The 20,678-nt window shown below is 47.0% G+C and overlaps 1 protein-coding gene across 3 annotated transcripts in view; it reads left to right on the forward strand.

Annotated features, from left to right (window-relative positions):
- Positions 1 to 18,894, forward strand: part of hdm (meiosis specific with OB domains hold'em) — a 61,443-nt gene extending 42,549 nt beyond the window's left edge. For all 3 annotated transcript variants that reach the window (XM_065452805.2, XM_065452804.2, XM_070524454.1), the window contains 5 exons: positions 1,390 to 1,467; positions 6,061 to 6,214; positions 15,845 to 16,037; positions 18,502 to 18,588; positions 18,664 to 18,894. In XM_065452805.2, coding sequence (XP_065308877.2) covers positions 1,390 to 1,467; positions 6,061 to 6,214; positions 15,845 to 16,037; positions 18,502 to 18,588; positions 18,664 to 18,774 — 623 coding nt within the window. In that variant the 3' untranslated portion in view covers positions 18,775 to 18,894. The remainder of the gene's footprint in view (positions 1 to 1,389; positions 1,468 to 6,060; positions 6,215 to 15,844; positions 16,038 to 18,501; positions 18,589 to 18,663) is intronic.
- Positions 18,895 to 20,678: the final 1,784 nt, after the last annotated feature.

Below are 20,678 nucleotides of genomic sequence, written 5' to 3' on the forward strand. Positions count from 1 at the left end.
GCCTCTCCTGGCTTGGATTGAATTGCATCCTGGGGTCTTACGTGCCAAAATCACGATACGATTGTGGGGCACGCAGTAGTGGCGGACTCCGGATGAATTTTGACCACCAGGAGATGTGCCCCCAATCCGCTGACGTTTCTTGCATTTCACCCGCACCGAAATGCGGCCGGGGTTCGATACCGCGACCTCGTGCTCAGCAGCGCCATACCGTAGCCGCTAAGCCACTGCGACAGGTTCTCCTGGCTTGCCAAGCCTGCTCTAATGAAAAAAAAACTCAGTGCCCTTCCACTGTGTGAGTAAGGATGACCAGCGAAGCTGTGTAATTGCACCTCCGCCGCGGTTCGGCCCGGCATTGCACTATCTTCGGAATTATCACGGACACGATCCTGGGGGAACTAGCCCTTAACAGCTTCGCTGTAAACGGTGGCTGTGTCATAAATGAAAGACTGGCTTCAAGTTCCCGCGCTAATAAGTGAACAGATAAACGCTCGTAAGAGTGTTAAATGAGTGTTTATAGGTGTACACCTCTCGTCGCACCTTTCAAGCATACTTAAAATGAGGGTGTTTATAAACACCCTTGTAAAGGGTGTTCGCTACCGTTGAGATCTGTTCTTGCAGTATACACATACTGCCGACGACCAATGCAACGCTGCTTATGAAATGAAGGCGCTCGATGACGAATAACAATTATATTCCCGAACATTTCTTGCACGCCTGTACATTTCGTAGGTTGCACGAGTGCTTTTTTTTTTCCAATAGCTATACTCCAGCTTACACGCTGCTTTACTGCAACATAATGCATCACCAATCGCAGTGATACACGCATCCGGTATCTACGAGTCATCCCAGTGCCGTCGCGTACAGTAAATTTATGTTGCGTTCCTGGCCAGTATTACTGAACGTTTTGCTGGGCTTGGACAGCGAATAAATAAATAAATAAATAAATAAATAAATAAATAAATAAATAAATAAATAAATAAATAAATAAATAAATAAATAAATAAATAAATAAATAAATTTTTACTGAGTTGCACGAGAACCATCATGCAAAATAATTAACAATATATGAGAAGCACAATTTAGTTTCTAGAACGATTTACGGACAAAAGCGGCCAAAGCACGCGAACTACTTTGAAACCGGTGACGTCATGTTAACGTCATGGTGCTGCGGTTCGGTGCGAAATTCAATGTGGGGAAAGTTGGCTCCTTTTATCGGCTGATAACCAACGTTCTTCTGTCCAATAAATGCAAATCGAATTTTGAAGAAACTCTTCACTTGAGAGAGTCGCGAACAGAACTGCAGAGCTCTCCGGTGAAGTCAACTAATCCGTGTTGCACATTTCTTTTTCTTCTTCTTCTTTCTTTTTTGCATTGCCTTGTGTCTTCAAGATATGCCCGAAGCAGTGGCACTTTTCGACTACATCCAGGGCGTCGATGTAGGCGATGACGCCGGCGAGGAACCCTACGGTGAGTGCTTTTTTTTTTTATCTATAGGCTTCCCTTCAGAGTTGCCTGAATTTTGTCAATTAGGCCAGTGACGAAAAAATACCCAATCTACAATTTTGGGAACAGCTTCTTAATTCTCGCTATCATCCTGGCTACGAAGGACTTATCAGTCTCCACAGCACTGTCTACACTTGTGGGAGTGAATGAATTCAAACTTGCCGAGGAATAAATAAATAACAAGGAGGACAAACTTCATGAGACACACTGACAAAGTAATGTGCTTAGGCAGCTGTTTTAACAGAGATCAAGTTTATCTGTCAACCTTGTTATTTGTTATATTAATCTTGTTTTCTCCGTTGTCTGTTTTTTTTTTCTTCTAAGTAGTGCTTAGAGCTTTGTGATCCCCGGCCCTAAAGAAAAATACCCTGCCACCTTTTTTCACTTAATAATAAATAAAACAAGTTTCAAGCATAGGCGTATCTACCGGGGGGGGGGGGCAAGTGCCTCCCTTGCCCCCCCTACTTTCAGAAGGGGGGGGGGGCAAAGTATGTCATCCCCCCCCACACGCACACACTTTTGAAAGCGGGCACTTTCGGCTAAACCCGCCGTGGTTGCTCAGTGGCTATGGTGTTGGGCTGCTGAGCACGAGGTGGCGGGATCGAATCCCGGCCACGGCGGCCGCATTTCGATGGGGGCGAAATGCGAAAACACCCGTGTATTTAGATTTAGGTGCACGTTAAAGAACCTCAGGTGGTCGAAATTTCCGGAGTCCCCCACTACGGCGTGCCTCATAATCAGAAAGTGGTTTTGGCACGTAAAACCCCATAATTTAATTTTTAACTTTCGCCTACATGCTGGAAAGTCCAACAAAACTACACCTGAAGCTAAATTTCCTTTCTTAATAGAGCGGCCGCATAAGTATATAACGCATTTCTGCAATATACGCATCCCCTGCTTCGATAGCGAGGATCGTCTTTCGTGCCTTGCCGGGACGCCCCGTAGCGGAGCACGCGTGGCATTCGCCATACACGCTAGCGTTGCGGAGGACGCCTGGCGCTGGGCAGTTCCCGCGCTTACAAATATCAGCTTGCGCAACTTGCATCATGCCCATTTTTTGTGGGACCTCCATATCCGTATTCAAAAACACAATCATCTTGCTACCTTTAACCTTCGGACGAGGTGGAAAGTTGCGATAAGGTATTATAATCAGCCGAGCCCAACGACTGGTGTGCCTTACGGCATGAAATCGTTAAATTATCAAACGCTGGATCTATTTAATTTTTGTCCAGAGGTAGCCTGCATAGCGTTAGAGTCTGAGTATCTTATCACCATCAAGATATAGTCAAGCTTTTTACAGGCATAATTGTAAAATTTTATTGTGTAATCATGACATATCGTAGGTATGCTCGTGAAAATGACCTTGGCAGAACGTGCCGAGCCATTTGAATACCAATAGAACCCTGAATTGAATTTTTTGCTAAAGGCATGTGTCACTTCTGACTGACGATTTCATTTTGAGGCTGTTTATAAATAAGAGCTGCACTATTACTTTTTGCCGAAAGGAGCAAGAATAGCAGATATTTCGTATCTTGAACAAGTGAGGACCACTTTTTGGCAACGTGTTCCAAAAGTTTGCACTGTGTAGGTTGCTTCTATGCTCTGAAAATCGTTACTGAATGGTCGCTTTCTCCCCATTTTTATGCGTTATAAACGGCATTTAGTTGTTTTCCCCCGGTGTCCTCGGTAAAATATGTGGTGCACGGTGTTTATACTTATTTGAAGTACGAAGCAATGTTCTGAGTGACGAGCGATATGTGCTTATTCTGTGTAGGTTCATTACAGTCGTCGTAGAAAGTTACTCATTGAAGCGCGTCAGGGTTTTATACTGCCGGTAACCGAAATGTTTCCCAGACTCCTAGAATAACAGCACAAGAGATCGACGACTGAAATTCCGTTAAAATAGAGAGAACCTTAAACGGAATGCGTTGCGAAACTTTTACTTTCCTACTTAAAGGGACACTAAAGAGAAAAACGATTTCTTCTGCATCAGTAAATCTGCAACGCCAAAAACACCACTCTTACCACGATAAGACGCTTGGTAAGCCAGAAAAAGCGCAAAAACGAAAGACGGGTGGCGACGCCTCCTTGAAGTTCCCGCACCTGGTCGCTGTGACGTCATAAATTTTGATGGCATCTTCTAGGGCCTACTTAATTATGTAGTGGTACGGATTGACCACATCGTGTTCTATAGGGATCAACTATTAAACATGGCCCGTTTAGGGAACCTCTACTCAGCCAACGCGGCCCAAATGCGAAAACATACTTTGGAATCCCTGACGTCACACTGACGTACCGGCGGCAAGGTTTCAGCACGAAATTCAAATACTGGTACTTCGACCTTCATTTTCTCATCTAATAATCAAGCTGTTATTTTGAAATGACTGCCCGCAGAGTTCTCAAACAGTGCTTTATTAGTCTAACCTGATTTATTGTTTCGCTTTAGTGCCCCTTAAAATGCAAGTGTTGCAGATAACTAGCAAACTCCCGTTTTCTCATGTGTTTTCGTATATCATACGAAATTCGTAGTTTGTTTCTCCTGTGTTCTCGGTGAGTTAAACAAGGCACCATATTTTTATCAGGGGAAAATTATGGGCATGGTATGGCCAATGTGTAGGAATTGCTCCAAATGGCTGGGTTAAATGCGTATTTTCCAGTAGAATATGTATGCAAGTGATCCATAGCGCTATAGCCTGTTTTGCGAGCGGTGTAAAACTTAGACGGCTGCGCTGGCATAGTTACAACTACAACTGAGGTCAAATTTTGCGAACATAAGAGGAACAATACACCAAGTTTACGTGCGATGGTAAATACGTGTTGATCAAATGCAGCATTAAAACAATGCAAGCAAGTGTTCGAAAGTGTCACGCCTCTGTCAGCTATAGGTTTCCAAATGTCCCAAGAGAGCTCTGCGTTTCAGATATTTTATACTTTGAAGGAATATGCATCATTTAAAGTGAAACTTGTCCCTTAGCTTTAACGTTTCTAGCTTATTTAAAAGTGTTACGAATAATTATTTAACCCTCATCTTCTTTCTTTTTACTTTTTCAAGCGTGATATAATAGTTTCGCCTGGTGCCCTCACTGAACTAAAGGAGGTAGCTTTTTATGTTTGGTGTCTAAAAATACGCTAATAGATGATGTGTAGGTGAAGTTCAAAACAGGTGGGTAATTGGGGCTTTCCAAATAAATTACGCATGCAAGCACACTAGAGTGTTATGAGCGTGTCTAACGAGCGGAGATGAAATGAGCCCGCTGCCCTGGCAGAACTATGAAATCCACCAGGACTAAATTTAGCGAGAATTGCAGGTGCGCTATGAAAACTCTCTGTGCGAAGTTAAATGTGTTGGGATGAAACATGGTCATTGTAAAAAAAAAAGAAGAAGAAGGAAATCTTATTCAAGTGTTAGAGCGTGTGAAATGGCCGCTATCAGCTATGCCTTCCAGTGTCTCTACATAGCTATAGGTTACAACAGGTTTATATTATTTGGGAAAGGGGAGGAGGGACATGGTAACTGCAATGTGCGATATTTTTACGTTCCATGTCAAATTAGAAGCGTTTCAAATAATTATTGAGCCATCCTCTTTTTCCGTCTATTTTCAAGCGTCATAACACGTTCCCACTTGGTTTTAGCGATGTCCTCGGTAAACTAAACAAGACATTTCGTTTATATTTGCCGAAAATGAAGGGCGTCCTCCCCCCCCCCCCCTTATATGGGCAATATTTAGTAAAGTTCAAATAAAGCGGACTAATTGTAACATTTGCAGTAAATTATGCATGCAAGCGATCTGGAGCTTTGTGAATGTGTTTTGCGAGCAAAACATTTATCCCGTTGCCCTGGGAGAACAGCGAACTCAATCCATATCGAAACTAGCGGAACTAGAGGGGGGCGGAAGGGAGGGAGGGCACCATGGTAAATGTTATGGTAAAGTAACATGTGTGTTTGATGTGAATTACTGGCTTTTTAAAAATTCCCAACAGGAAGTGCTCCAAAGCATTACATACGGGCAAGTTTTCAAACGTATATATATATATATATATATATATATATATATATATATATATATATATATATATAGAGAGAGAGAGAGAGAGAGAGAGGGAGAGAGAGAGGGAGAGAGGGGGGAGAGAATTTGCCCCCCCCCTCAACCACCACCACCACTCGAGAAATAGTTAGTACGCCACTGGTTTCAAGTAAACGCCAGTTCAAACGTCGTCGTGCATTCCGCGGCTGTTAATTTGATAGGCGGAGCCAACGCATGTTTCGTTGCTGCCTGTAAAGCACGTCTTTGCACGTCACACACTTTGGGGCGTATCTCGTCCCCAAACAATAATCGTCATCTAAGTAGCTTGAGTTTCCTTTCTTTGAAACTTTGTGTTCGGTATTTTCTCGTTAATAATGCTGTGGTACGCTTATAACGCAAATGCCGTTCGAGACCTAGAAGTGTACCGCGAGCGCAGCGTTAAAGAATGACGATTATTGCACCGGGACAAGATTAGAAAGAAAGACCCAGCAGGTGCCCTCAGAGTGAAGTTGTTCTGCAATGACCTTCGCAGTGGACACGACGGTGTACACGGCCAGCCAGGTGAACCGCGAAGTGGCCTCCAGGATGCAGAGCGGCAACATGACACCCCTCGGCGGCGTCCTGTTCGCCTTCCTCAACCAGTTGGACCTTGACGGACCTGGCGCACGCCTGGTGGCGTCGCGGTGGTCAGTGACGTCGCGTACATGCCACCCCCCGAGTGCCGCGTATATCCATTCCAGTTGAAGCACTCTGTGCAACGTGTTCGACCCTCCGTACCGCACGCAGTCACTGTCGGAAATCTCCTTGCTCGAATCACTGCAAGGCGATCGCGTGCATTCCGAAGTTCCGTGGCCTATAAGTGGCGCTCTACAAATGGGCCTATAGTAAGTGGGCCTTTAAGTCGCGCCTATAGGTGGCCTGTAAATCCGGCGCGCGTAGCAGACTGAACGTGGGTACAGCGCGTGGAAATATCGCAGAAACCGTAGAGAAGTTGACGAGGTTAGAGGCATACATATATGCAGGCGATATATAGATAAGAGCCAGCCATGCGTCCTCGGAAAGTGCGTGAAGTACCCTAGGAATGCTAAGCGCATTTGAATTTCGGAAGATCTGCGATGAACTACGCGAGCACGGCTGAGGCGGCAGCTGCGCTCCTCTCTCGCTCTTCCCTCTGGACACGGTGCGCATTCTGGCGGCGCCGCTGTGAAGTCCGCGCATACGGCACCCACGCTGATATCAAGGAAATTTACTCAAGAGGGGAAAATATCTAGTGGCCCCAATACCTAAGTTCGCGTTAAAGGGTCCCTTACCGGGCCACGTACGACATTTTGGCTATACGCTGGAAGTTGCTACGTGCCCTCTAAGGATTGTTCTCCAGCAAGAATTTTCAAATTGGTTCAATAATGGCAGAGATAGAAAGAGTGCCGCGAACCCATGATTTCAGAGAGTGTGATTGTGAAGAAGAAGAGGTGCTATTTTCTGCAGCCCTTAAGGGAGCACGACTCAGCGCCCTGGGGAGGGGACAAAGAGAGAAAAAAGAGAAGAGAGAGCAGGTCGAGACGATTGCAGAACCCGTTAACTGTTAGGCACAGCTGTCAGCGGCAGCCATGCGGCACATTCACAATTTACGCGACAGCCCCGTGTCTTACAGGAACGTAGGAGCGTCACCGCCAACAGGACACTCTCCACTTGCCCCGTCTAGCCTCCGCAAGCGAAATTTCTTCCCTGCGTTTTCCCATACCGGAGCCGGAGGATAGCATGACGAATACGTCACGGGCCCCGCCTTCTTTCTCTCTCGCGTTCCGGCATCAACGTTGCCGGATTCGAGACCCTCGTTATGTAAGGACGAGAAAAAAGGGGGTTAAACCGAGGGGCCCGATTTTTTGTGCGGGTTTATTGACCAGTTGCCTTCAGCCAGAAAGTTCACGAACTCGTGACGCCTGCGGCAGAAAGGATGTTCCACATCCGCCGCCAAGGTTTGTGAGTGGTGGCGCTGGCTAACACTTCCAAGGTTAGTTCTAGTAATAACACCCAAATACCCAAGAAAGTGGATGGGGAAACCGCGCCGCGGTAGCTCAATTGGCCGGAGCATCGCACGCGCAATGCGAAGACGCGAGATCACTCCCCACCTGCGGGAAGTTGTCTTTTTCATCTACTTTCAGAGCCAATAATTTATTATTTCTTTAATTCAATTAGTAAGTGCAAGTAATGTCCCCTATCTTTTCCTTGGTGTCTTTGTTTGTTGGCTTCTCATACGATACGAAGTAGACAAGGACACGCATACATCTCGTTTGTATGTTCTATTATTTCTTTTAATTTCAATTCGTCTATCAAAGCAACAGATTAAACCAATAACCCGATATACGTTGCCTTGAATAGTTCTCGAAATCATGTGTCACTGTGAGTGACGTCGCAACGCCGTCATGTGCGTGTACGCGCACTTGTGCGCTTTTGACGTCGACTCTGTCTGGGAGCGCGACGCTCGCGAGGAGAACGGCGTTTGGCTTGAAAGCTCTTTTTACTTTTTACTCATTTTACTTTAAGGTCCACAGTGCAACCAGGCGGCTTTCAAAAAGTAAAATTCGTTGAGTGTCAAACGGGCGTCGTTTATAGAATTCCGCTCTCCTGGAGAATGGTATATATACAGATTTTAAAAATACGCGAATGCCACGTAGCTAGACAGAACCAAGGTAATGTTGTTTGCCGTCGCTTGGAGATACTCAGATAATTATTTTCCTCCTAGATAATTACATACGTCCTAATTAATCAATTTCTCAAATATTATAATTAGATGAAAAGTATAGATGAGAAAACTGTAGAGTGAGATGAAACGCTCCCGATACAGCTTTCTGTTGCTCAATACGTGTTACATAAGAGTGCTTTCCTAAGCGTGAAAGAATTAAGCCTGCGAATACACGCAAAGCGCCTCGAACGGCCAGTCGCGCGGCAATTTTGCGTGCATTTGTGGGCTTCTTTCACGCTCGGAAAAACACTTTCATGCAACACGTATTGAGCCAAGGAAAGCTGTATCGGGAGCGTTTCATGTCGCTCTACAATTTTCTCATCTATAATTTTCATGTTGTCAGGATTGGGGGCTCAATCCCTTCGTCCGTGGTCCTTTGCCAAGATTGGAGTACGGCATGAATTCGAAGGTAGCTGGCCCATGCCGTCGTCCAACTTATTTACGCTGAGATCGTTGATGAAGTGAAGAACTGCTTCTCATCGAGAACGAGGAAAAAGGGGTTTATTTACAGAAAATTAACTCAGTCTAACATGACTGTTTGAGAAAAATAGTATTAGTCCAACAGGACTGCATGAGAGAAGTGAACCAGTCTAACATGACTGCTCAAGAGAAGTGCGTCCAACAATCGCACAACCACAGTTTTTATACACTCGATCCGCTGGTCCTACGACGCGGCGGCTGTTCGTTTACACACCACCAACTCGCAGCTGCTCTGAAGACCAGTTTACAGACACAAAGGCACACACATTCCGAAGCCCAAGCGACGGCGTTGAAGGTGGTGCCGTTCCGGAAAATCGACGCCGCTCGAGGGACGCTCGTTGTTTTGCAACATGCGGAACCGTGAGAGCGCAAAAATAAGACGTTCCCGCGGTAGCTTCTTCAGGCGTGTCAGATCAGCGCCGCGTTGAGGAACTCTGGAATCATTGTCCACACACCAAACTCGTCTTGTCACAATGTCGAAGCGGGCTGGAGGAAGGCGGCGGATTCCAGCGCAAAGGTCGCTTCTTTGAACGCCTCGCAGCTGCAGCGGCGGAGAGCGGGAGGTGCGCGTCTTGCACCCCTTGTCGTAATCGGGTGGCAAGGTGACAATCTTGTTGTGCAACCCGCCGTTCTTTACAGCGCCTCCATGGCCCCAAAAGTCTCGACTGTCTAGCGCTGACAACCGCTAGGCAGGAAGAGAACGGCTGCTGGTCAGGGGGGGATTGATGTCTTGGCTCGCAGCGACCACTTGTGCATTGATGTCACCGCCCCAAAACATCCAACAAGGACAGGCAACTGCAAAATGAACCCCACAACACGGCTCTGCGCCGAGATGACGTGCATTGGCTCTCACTTTAGACTCGCTAGGCTTCAAAAAAAACAACAACAACATAAGTGCAGAAACAAAAAAAATGCTGCATTTCACTATGCCAATTTCTGAAGCAAATTCCTGCTGACAAATTCAGCAATCATGGAGGGAATCCTGCTAAATGAGAGGGGATCTTCTTCGCTTAATAAATTTAACACTAGTAACCCTAAAATTTAGGCGGGACCCTCAAACGCAGAATTCAAATTAGCCTGCTCAAACCATCCGCATTGCTATGCAACTTTCCCTTCTTATATCTAACGGAGAAGTTGTACTCTTGGAGAGTGAGGCTCCATCGGAGCAAGCGGCCGTTTTTGTGTGACATTTGATTGAGCCACGTCAGAGGACAGTGGTCGGTCTCGAAGATGAACTTCGCTCCGTACAAGTAACACGACAACTTCTGGGCGGCCCAAACCAAACAAGCGCATTCCTTCTCTGAAGCGCTGTAGGCTTCCTCTCTTACATTTAGTTTACGGCTGGCGTAGAGGATAGGATGCTCCTCGTTATCGTCGCCGACTTGACTAAGTACCACGCCCATACCTCTGTCGCTTGCGTCGCATTGAACTATGAATTCCTTTGTGTAGTCTGGCGCGCGAAGCACAGGGCGAGAAACCAATAGCGTTTTCAAACTTTGGAAAGCGTTCTCTTTGTCCTTATCCCAGAGTACGTTACTCGGTGCTCCCTTTCGGAGGGCGTCTGTTAATGGACTTGCCAATTGCGAGTAATTCGGAATGTACCGTTGATAGTACCCCACAAGTCCCAAAAATGAACGAACGTCCGTTTTCGTGCGCGGCTGAGAAAAATCTCCAATCGTCGCTATTTTCAGCTCAGCCGGCCGTCTCATGTCCTGACCGACAACATGGCCCAGATAAGTAACCTGCGAACCACCAAACCTACATTTTTCCGCTTTCATCGTTAAGTCGACTTTAAACGTACGAAGCCTCGCATTCTTGTCGTAATAGAATTTGGCGTTCCTTTGAGCTATTTCCATGTCCTTTCCGACTAGTTCTCGGGTTGCGCTTAGCCGTTCCAGTAAATTTAGCACGTATTCAACCACGGTTGGACTCTCCCCTCTTTCCTCCCACATCTCTCTTAACATTCTCAGTGGAGACCGGAGTGTCCTCCCATACACTAGTTCTGCTGGTGAGAACCCTGTCGCTTCATGTGGAACCGTTCGCAAAGCAAACAAAGTTGCCGGCAGACAGTTCTCCCAGTCCTCCTTGTGCTCGTAACAGAGCGCACGCAAAACTCGCTTAAGCACCGAATGCCACCTCTCTACACTGTTTGACTGAGGGTGATAGACAGAACTGTGAATTAACTTTACCCCGCACTTTTGCAAGAATGTGGAAGTCAGTGCGCTCGTGAATACTGACCCTTGATCTGCCTGAATTTCGGCTGGAAACCCAACTCGTGCAAACACTGTCAAAAGCGCGTCTACTACTTCGGTGGAGCTGAGCTCTTTCAAAGGGATTGCTTCTGGAAACTTGGTGGCCGGACACAGCATGGTAAACAAGTACCTGTAGCCTGATTTTGTTTTTGGAAGAGGCCCTACCGTGTCTATTACAAGCCGTCTGAAAGGCTCTGTTATTAAGGGCACTACCTTCAGTGGAGCTTTCCAAGTCTCTCCTGGTTTACCAGAACGCTGGCAGGCGTCGCATGATCTTACAAAGTTTTCTACATCTTTGAAACAGCCAGGCCAGTAGTATTCCATAAGCAATCTTTCCTTTGATTTGTTTATGCCTAGGTGGCCGGACCACCCATTTCCATGACAAAGACTCAAAAGGTCCTCCCTATACTTAGTAGGTATGACTAACTGATCTAAAATCCTACTCTTTCGATCTCTGTAATGCCGATACAACAATCCTCCTTTCTCATGTATCGTTACGTTGCGCCTAGCAATGCCTTCTTTAGCTGTGTCCCGTAATTTAGCTAAGCTCTCATCATTCTTTTGCTCAGCTGCCAGTGACTCTCTATCCACGCGTAAGAGTTGATCAAAGTTCTTTGAGGCCGGTGATAATAACGACCCTGTCTCGCTTGGGAGCGCGTCTGCATGCTCTTCCTGCAGGCTAGAACTCTGACACTCTAGTGCTACGCTCTCATTGAGCTGGTCAACTGGCAGGCTCTCCTCAACTGTTCTTTTGTCCGTCGGGCCTAGCTCGGATTCGGGTATTGAAGCTATCCCCTTTTCTGCTTCAGCTGGAGGAGCTTGAACATTTTCAGCCGAAAGCGCCGCGATCTTACGAGCTTGGCCTCTGGTCAATGCCTGTACTGTGCCCTCTCCCAGTTTGAGCCCTCTGTCACGCAGTAACTGATTCGAACGATTCGAAAAGATGTAGGGATACTGCAGTGACAAAAATTTGGAAACTGCAGCCTCAGTCTCTAGCTCCCCGAATGGTCCAGTGATTTTGACTTTGGCCATGGGCAGACACACGCTGTGTTCTTCTACAACCTGTTTTATCCATGCTACTTCTCCGGTGAAGTCCTCTACCATCACGTAAGACGGATGGACAATGTCCAGCGTGGCGGCACTGTCTCTTAGCACTCGGCATGGTTTTCCATTAACTTGCAGGTCGTGGAGATATGGACTTAAAAGTTCCATATTCTCATCCTTTTCCTCTACGTAGGAAAAAACTACGCTTGGCTTCTCGCAGTTTACAGCTATATGTCCCAGTTGGTGGCATTTGTAACAGCGAATTGGTCTGACAGATTGGAATTTTCTTTTCTGTTCTTTTTGTGCGGTTTCTCCGTTAACTTTCTCCTCGCTCTTTTCTGCGGGCTTTTCCGCCATGTCTACAGGCTCGGATCGTCTAGCTTGCGCACCCTTTTTGAACGGAAATGGCTTCCGCGGTCCATTTCGACCGTCCCAGTTTCCCTCCTCGGCGTTCAACTTTCTACGGGTTGCGTACTCTTCGGCTAATTCAGCCGCCCTTTCCACAGTGTTTACATTACCTCTATCTTGCACCCACAGTTTCACAGCTTGGGGAATGGTTTTGTAAAACTGCTCTAGACACATGCATTCAATGATCATGTCTCTGCTGTCGTACGCTTCCGCGCTTTTAAGCCACTCGACTAGGTTGGCCTTTAAGCTATATGCAAACTCCGGATAGCCCTCGCTATCTTTCTTGCCTGTGCTCCTAAACCTTTGCCGAAAAGCTTCGGCTGAAAGGCGGTATTTCTTCAGGAGACTAGCCTTAACTTTCGCATAATCATATGCATCCTGCACACTTAGTCTGGCGATTACTTCCGCCGCCTCACACGGCAACATAGACAGCAACCGCTGTGGCCATGTACTCGGACCGAAGTTCATCTTTTCGCAAGTCCTTTCAAAATTGCTTAGGAACAAGCCTATGTCGGTCCCGACCTCATATGGCTTTAATAGCCTGTCCATGCGGTACGATTCTGCCTCACTTGATCGACCCAGAGCTCCTTCACTTCCTTGAGACAACTCCAAACGTCTGTTTTCAAGTTCAAGTTGCATTTTTGTTATCTCGCGATCTTTATCGCGTTCCTCTCTCTCTCGTTTTTCTCTGTCTCGTTCTTCTCTTTCTTTTTCCCGTTTCTCTCTCTTTTTGAGAAGTTCCAATCCCATTTCAATATCTTGCTCACTGGCCTGATTGGAAATTAGCTCCAATAATTCCGCTTTGAGCATTTCCTTGCGTACATCTAGGCCCAGTTCCTCACCAACAATCAACAACTCGTCTCTCAGCAGTGTCCTTAACTCCATGACTGCTGCTTTACTGCCTTGATTCTGCTCTCTAAATCTAGCTAGGAAAACACAACCTAGCTAACACACAACAATCTAGCTTCCCTACTGTTCTAAACAGAACAACCACAAAATGAAGCCTAGAGAGTCAAAGCAAAAACCAAGCACTCACCACAGATACAGCACCATGTCGCAAAGTCCATCCCACCGCTGTCAGCCAGTTGTCAGGATTGGGGGCTCAATCCCTTCGTCCGTGGTCCTTTGCCAAGATTGGAGTACGGCATGAATTCGAAGGTAGCTGGCCCATGCCGTCGTCCAACTTATTTACGCTGAGATCGTTGATGAAGTGAAGAACTGCTTCTCATCGAGAACGAGGAAAAAGGGGTTTATTTACAGAAAATTAACTCAGTCTAACATGACTGTTTGAGAAAAATAGTATTAGTCCAACAGGACTGCATGAGAGAAGTGAACCAGTCTAACATGACTGCTCAAGAGAAGTGCGTCCAACAATCGCACAACCACAGTTTTTATACACTCGATCCGCTGGTCCTACGACGCGGCGGCTGTTCCTTTACACACCACCAACTCGCAGCTGCTCTGAAGACCAGTTTACAGACACAAAGGCACACACATTCCGAAGCCCAAGCGACGGCGTTGAAGGTGGTGCCGTTCCGGAAAATCGACGCCGCTCGAGGGACGCTCGTTGTTTTGCAACATGCGGAACCGTGAGAGCGCAAAAATAAGACGTTCCCGCGGTAGCTTCTTCAGGCGTGTCAGATCAGCGCCGCGTTGAGGAACTCTGGAATCATTGTCCACACACCAAACTCGTCTTGTCACAATGTCGAAGCGGGCTGGAGGAAGGCGGCGGATTCCAGCGCAAAGGTCGCTTCTTTGAACGCCTCGCAGCTGCAGCGGCGGAGAGCGGGAGGTGCGCGTCTTGCACCCCTTGTCGTAATCGGGTGGCAAGGTGACAATCTTGTTGTGCAACCCGCCGTTCTTTACAATGTAATTATAATATGAGAAGTTGATTAATTAATGAAGACTAATTATTTAATTAGTCGGAATGAAAGATAATCTGAGTATCCCCAAGCGACGGCAAACAACGTTACCATTGTTCTGTCCAGGTATACGTGGCATTCGCATATATTTAAACTCTGGCTAAAGTTAGCTGGCCCACCCTGCATGTCGGGCAAACCGGTCGCTGCCCAAGTAACCGCTTGAAGAAACACTGCAATAATGTCAGAAACGGCGACAACGGGCATCTCGCCACGCACTGCAAAAAAAGTGCACCTGCAATCTAGAATTTGATAGCTGCACCGTTATATAGCCCGGAATCCTAATCAATGAGCGAGGCTTGATTATTATCGAGGCGAAGTGGATATGTGATGAAACGGGAAAAAACGCGTGCTTGACGTCAGCAGAAAAGGAATTTCGGTTTTTGCATGTCCAATGAGTGCAGCGCGCAAGTCACGTGTGCACAGGTGACGACTGGATTTTCGAATAAGCAGGTTGAAAGTTTAGCTATGTGTGTCTCGTCCTTTGCCCGCGTCGTTTAAGCGCATTTACATCATCGTGATGTGAGCCCAACTATGTGTATTGAACCACAAGCTCTGATGTTGTCAGCCGACTGACTTCGTATATATTTTCGTAAATGTCTCCGTTGCGTCAAAAAAAAAAAAGGGGGGGGGTGGAGAAAGAAGAAATGAAATCCCGATGCTTCACGTTTCAAAACCGCGACGTGATTATGAAGTACGGCGTAGCGGAAGACTGTGGATCAACGTTGATCACCCGGTGTTTTAACGTGCGCCTAATACATGGTACACAGGCGTTTTTACATTTCGCCCTCATCGAAATGCTGCCGTAGCTGCCAGGATTTGAACCCACGACCTCGTGCTTAGCAGAGTCAACACGGCGGATCGTTGCGCGAAGGTTATCCACTGTGCTTCCAGTATATTTGGGCATGTGCCACAGTCACTTGTTAATATACTTCCCGAGTAATTCTGTCGGAAACAATTAAGTGCACGTTAGCTTCGGCGAGAGTTCGTGACGGCCTGAAATATGTATATATTTTTATGCGTCGTAGGAAGCACACCCAGCGGGAAGCACCAACGGTATCAGCTGTGTTAACAGCTGCCTAGTAAGTGTCTGAGTGAGTCTAAACCGCCGAAAGGATTCTTCGGTATTGTCAAGCTGGCACGTTACCTTCAGCGAAGCTTCGTTTGTATGTCACGTCATCCGTACGGACCAGCGGATTAATCCCCTCAGTGCAGCAGCCGCTATGCTTCATGTCGTCAGAATATTGCTGTGAATATGCGGCCATAGAAATGTCGATCGCGTTTCCTTCGAAGCTTAAGCGATGCGAATGCCGGCTAAATTGCCTTTAAGAACGTTAGATTACTGTTGCTGATGTATGGACGAGACCATGCCGACCAAAAGGCAAGGTTTCACGTAGAAGAAAGGGGGGAGGCCTATAAAGCATTACGCAGGCCGAATTTCACGCGTTTCTCCAATGTGGTCTCACGCAGCGGTCACTGCAACTTCCGACTGAGACCCGGCCAGCTCCTGTGCACGAACGGTACGTGTCCCGTGGCCATGGGCCAGGCGGAACCGCAGTCTGCGGAAGAACTGGACATCCCGGTCATGTGGGCGGACCACACGGGATCAGTGGAACGGTCACGCCTGAGCGGACGCACGGCTGAGGGACTCCTCGGAATCACGGTGAGGGCAGGACACTCCGCGATCGCGGCCAGAGTGGGCCGATATGGGCAACCAGCGCTGAAGCTTCGCGTGCCGACAGCAGCGCCGTAACACACAGCCTAGCGAGCGGTAGACGCAGTTTCCAGTAGCACACGCAGTGATTTCGTGTCAGCAAATTCACCGATTGTCTTGAGTCACACTTTTCACGGCTCCTCAAACGGCAGGGAACCGACGTGCTAGGACGTAGCAGCGCATGCGCTCTACGCAGCGCGCATGGCCATGGACAGAACTTGGCTGGCCGCATCGGGCTAGACAAACATTGATACAGGCGCACGTTTCTTATCGCTAAATATGTCGTGCCATCTTCGTAGCCTCCCTATCGGACGGTTTCAGCATATTTTAGTAAAGCATGAGAAATGTCGTAGCGCCTCCTGGCCAGCGCTGGTTCCCCATTTCACGGCAGTTTCGCCACTCCACCGGCATATCGCAAGGCGCGCCGGTAGTAGTGGAAAGAGGGAAGAAGCGCGCATGCTGTGCTTGTACCGTGAACGAGCTCTGCTAGCGCTCGAGATTAGGAGGCAGGAAGGTTGGAACAAAAAGATTAACCCTTAAATTCGCTGAAAAAATCCACCACTTGCATTGTCCTCGGCATTCCCGTCAATGTTGTGCGAGGGCTCACAGAGAGGTTCGTATATCTGTTATTACATTTAGTAATAACCACCTCTGGCTGATGGTCATATCGCATGTGGATAATACGTGAAAGTGCCGGTCATTTCCTCTATAACGAGCCAAAATTAACCTTCGCTAATCCCGCCGGACAGAACAACGCGCAGAAACGTGCGCGGACTGTCTCCCACATGCCATGCTTCGAGCATGTACACAGTGTTTATTTATTTATTCATATATCCTAAAGGCCCGTTTGGGCATCACGTGGGGGGGTGGGGGGGGGGGCAGACAGTTACAATTACAAACGTGTAAAAAAGAACATTGGAAAGATCCAGTGACATAATTATATACAGAAAGAATAACATACGCAAGTAAGCACTCAACACAGAAATAACCACACATTTAGAAAAACCTTCAACTTGTTAACAGAAACATCGTGGTTAATGGCAGATACAATGACCCTCGGTAGTTTGTTCCTATGATATATTGCCAAAAGTAATGGTGAATGACGGTACAGATTAGTGCGAGCAAAAAGGGGTTGCACTTTAAATGGGTGATCAAACCGCTGAAAAATACTATGAGCTGCATTGATGTAAGATTCGCGGAACGGTGATCTACTATGATAAAGCGCGTCAAAATGTGATAACAATGTTATTAGTCGGCGGTTTTGAAGAGAGGGCAATGAAAGTGATTCCTTGATATACGTAACACTGTTGTTTCGCGAGTATTTTTTTGTGATATATCTTGCTGCTTTATTTGCATTGCTTCGAGCTGATCGATCAGATAGGTTTGATGCGGATTCCAAATAATGGATGCGTACTCTACCTTTGAACGAACAAGCGTAGTGTATGCTAATAACTTAGTAGCAGAGTTCGCCAAGTATAAGTTACGTTTAATGAAGCCGAGTATTTTGGATGCCTTACTGGTTATAGTATTAGTGGGCTCGTTCCAAGATAAATCAGAAGATAAATGAACTCCGAGATATTTAAATGTGGATACTTTCTCAACAAGGATTCCTTGAATCGTGTAGTAGCTCAATTCTGGATTATGTGTTCTCGTGAACGTCATGGCCTTAGATTTAGAAATGTTAATTTCCATTTGCCACTGGCAACACCAAAATGCGAGTTTGTCGAGGTCTACCTGTAATGAGTTCTCGTCTTCGGCGTTACTAATTCGTCTGTAGATGATACAGTCGTCTGCAAATAACCTTATAGTAGAAGATAAAGTGTTTCCTATGTCGTTAATATAGACCAGAAATAATATTGGACCCAGGACCGAACCATGCGAAAGTGAAGATGAGTACCCATTCACGTAACTGATTGACTTCGGTTGGTTAAAAAAAATTAGCTACCCAATTTGTAATCTTACTGTTTATGTTAAGATTCGTTAGCTTCATTAATAAGCGGTATGTGTAATAAGCGGTATAAATATGTGTAGGCATTCTTAGTTGCGCTACCTAGAAGCGCATGTTTATTTGAAATTCGCTACTGCTGATAAGCCACGCCTTCGATGGCAAGAGTTAGGTCCCACCCAGGAGGAGGGCTTTGTCGAGCTGCCCTCTATGAGCGGTTTCGCTAGCTTATGGCCGATAAGTTCCCAAGCCACCACTGCAATTTCTGCAGGCGGAGGGCCCCTTTTATTGAAATGGGCATCTATGCCGAATGGGAGGCAACGCACCCACAAAAGAATACGAGCTTTCGCATTGCGAAACGCGCTGCCTTCTCCAGCGTTGTTGTTGTCCTGACTGGGTGAATCAGGCGGACGTGAACTTCTTTTGTTTCGTCTCCCTTTTCATGTGTCCCGTTGTGTGCTTGCGAAGGTGGAAGAGTTCAAGGGCCTGTCCGAAAACGACCTCACCGCGCTCAAGTGGAACTTCTTGCTCGAGAGATTCAAGGTCCAATTCAAGGTACAGAATGCACACGAACCGCCACGTCTACTATGTTTTATCAAAACAAACACGCCGTGTGCCTTATTCTTGCAGGTGAACTTTGCCGCAGGCTCTCCCAACAGGGATCCCGTCGTCAGGGTGGTCAGCGCCAGCCCTGCCAGACCGCAGGAGTTCTTGGAGAAAGTGTTCAACGTGCGAGTGTGAATTAGTGTTAAGTGCAACTCACACTCGTCTTTGCTTGACGAACATTTGCGATGTTGGCGCTCTGGCACAAGTACGGTCGCCAGGTGCGAGTCGAATAAACTGGCACTTAGACATGGCGCACGCGGCGATGTTTGGCTGAGTTCCATGTTTCAAATTCGCACACGTGCTACGAAGGACGCCGCAGTGGATAATTATAGGGCAACGGGTTAACTGCGGCCATCGTGCGTTCTCTAGCATACGCCGAGAACACAACACGTGCACTTGCGTGATCCGCCGCAGCCACGCGAGCTCGTGCTCAGAGCAAAAATCCAACGATCTTTCGCTGCCGATAACTAAGGTCTGCGCCAGATATCTGGCGTACATGTTTACATAGCAGAAATCTTTTGTGGAATACTTTGACAGCGAAAGGTGTGAACGAAGTCATCACGAAACTGCCGAATGAAATATACGCTGAGAGTAAAGTTCACATTCCGCGGCAAGGCTTAAGTGTGGAGAGCACAGAAAATGTTAACGAAAGGCTGCGACAGAGCTGTCCATTGTCACTGCTTCATTTTATCGGCTGTAGTAAAGGGGGAGTGGAAAGGGAACTAAACTGAGCAGCCACAGGGTTTAACCTTTGGCAAAAACAGAATGGAGTATTGGTAGAGCAACCAATATATAACGCTGAATGTATGCAGACGATATTGTAGTTAGCATACATATTTAATATCAGTGCATGGGCGACAACGGCGTGAGAAGTTTGGAGTTACGCTTATAGTTGAAAAACGGCGTCTTAGGGTTTTCAGTGGCACTTGTGCAGGTCCGAGAGAGAGACTCAATAGAGCGTTTTGCCAATTGCTGAAAGTAGTAGTTCTAAAATTCCGAAATTATCTAAGCGTTCCAAAGTTCTCGAACCGTAATTCCGCTCTTTGGAAGTGCAGCCGTATAGTAGAATTTCCAGGCTATAGAGGAGGAACAGCCAGGTGCACGGAGGTTTGCCGTAGCTGATTTGGCCGCGTATGTATGCGCGTGCTTGAAGGCGGATCCCAACGGCAGTTGCACGATCAAACAAAGTTGAAGTGGAACTGATCATTTCCGGAGGAGCGCTGTGCATTTACTGGCATGGGCTCCCGAGCACGTTCACGCAGGAACATATTGCCGCGCAATGAAATTTCGTTTACGTAAACTGGACGCGAGTGAGTCACGTTAGCAGGTCACTCCGGTCACTGACGTCACCGCTTTTAGGACCGCCCTTGGTAAAGCATCGCCAGCAGCTGTCAGCGCCGCAGCCATACAAACTCGTAGCTGGCTTCCCACGTGGAGACGGTAAAATGTGACCGGAGAAACGAAAATTACAGATTACTGGCAACAACAACAAAAGAAAATGAAAAAAAATCACGCTCTCCCGTAATCGAGAGTAATCGTAATCGAAAGCATGAAATGGCTACCAGCAAAGCAGGTTGGTTGGAGATGATACTATAGCCCGCATCTTAAAATGGGCTTAGTGCATGCTCGGCGCACCCCGCCGCATCGCACCGCACCACACGGTGCACTCATAGAGTTTCTCACTATAACACCTAGGGGGTAATCTGGCGCCACCGTCTATGGGAGTTTCGTAAGGGGGCACCATGCCGTCATGGGAATGACGGTATATGTACAGTGATCTAGTATTCTAGTACACTGTAGTATATGTGTCTGCGAGGCTCGTGTTGGCTGGTGTTGTAAGAGGCTTCGTCTACAACGTGGATATGGCTACGCAAAGACGCGTTCTCAAAGTAAAATCTTCATAAAATGTTTCCATTCACGCATATTACGTCTTTACTCACCCACGATGCATGACTTGGCGAAGAAAAGCAAGAACAGACGACAAACTGTTTCAAAGCGAGCGCGAACCTTGCCGTCTGTCCTCAAACTTTAGCGGCCCG

The sequence above is a fragment of the Dermacentor albipictus genome, chromosome 8 (assembly GCF_038994185.2).
Source record: "Dermacentor albipictus isolate Rhodes 1998 colony chromosome 8, USDA_Dalb.pri_finalv2, whole genome shotgun sequence".
Lineage (NCBI taxonomy): Eukaryota > Metazoa > Arthropoda > Arachnida > Ixodida > Ixodidae > Dermacentor > Dermacentor albipictus.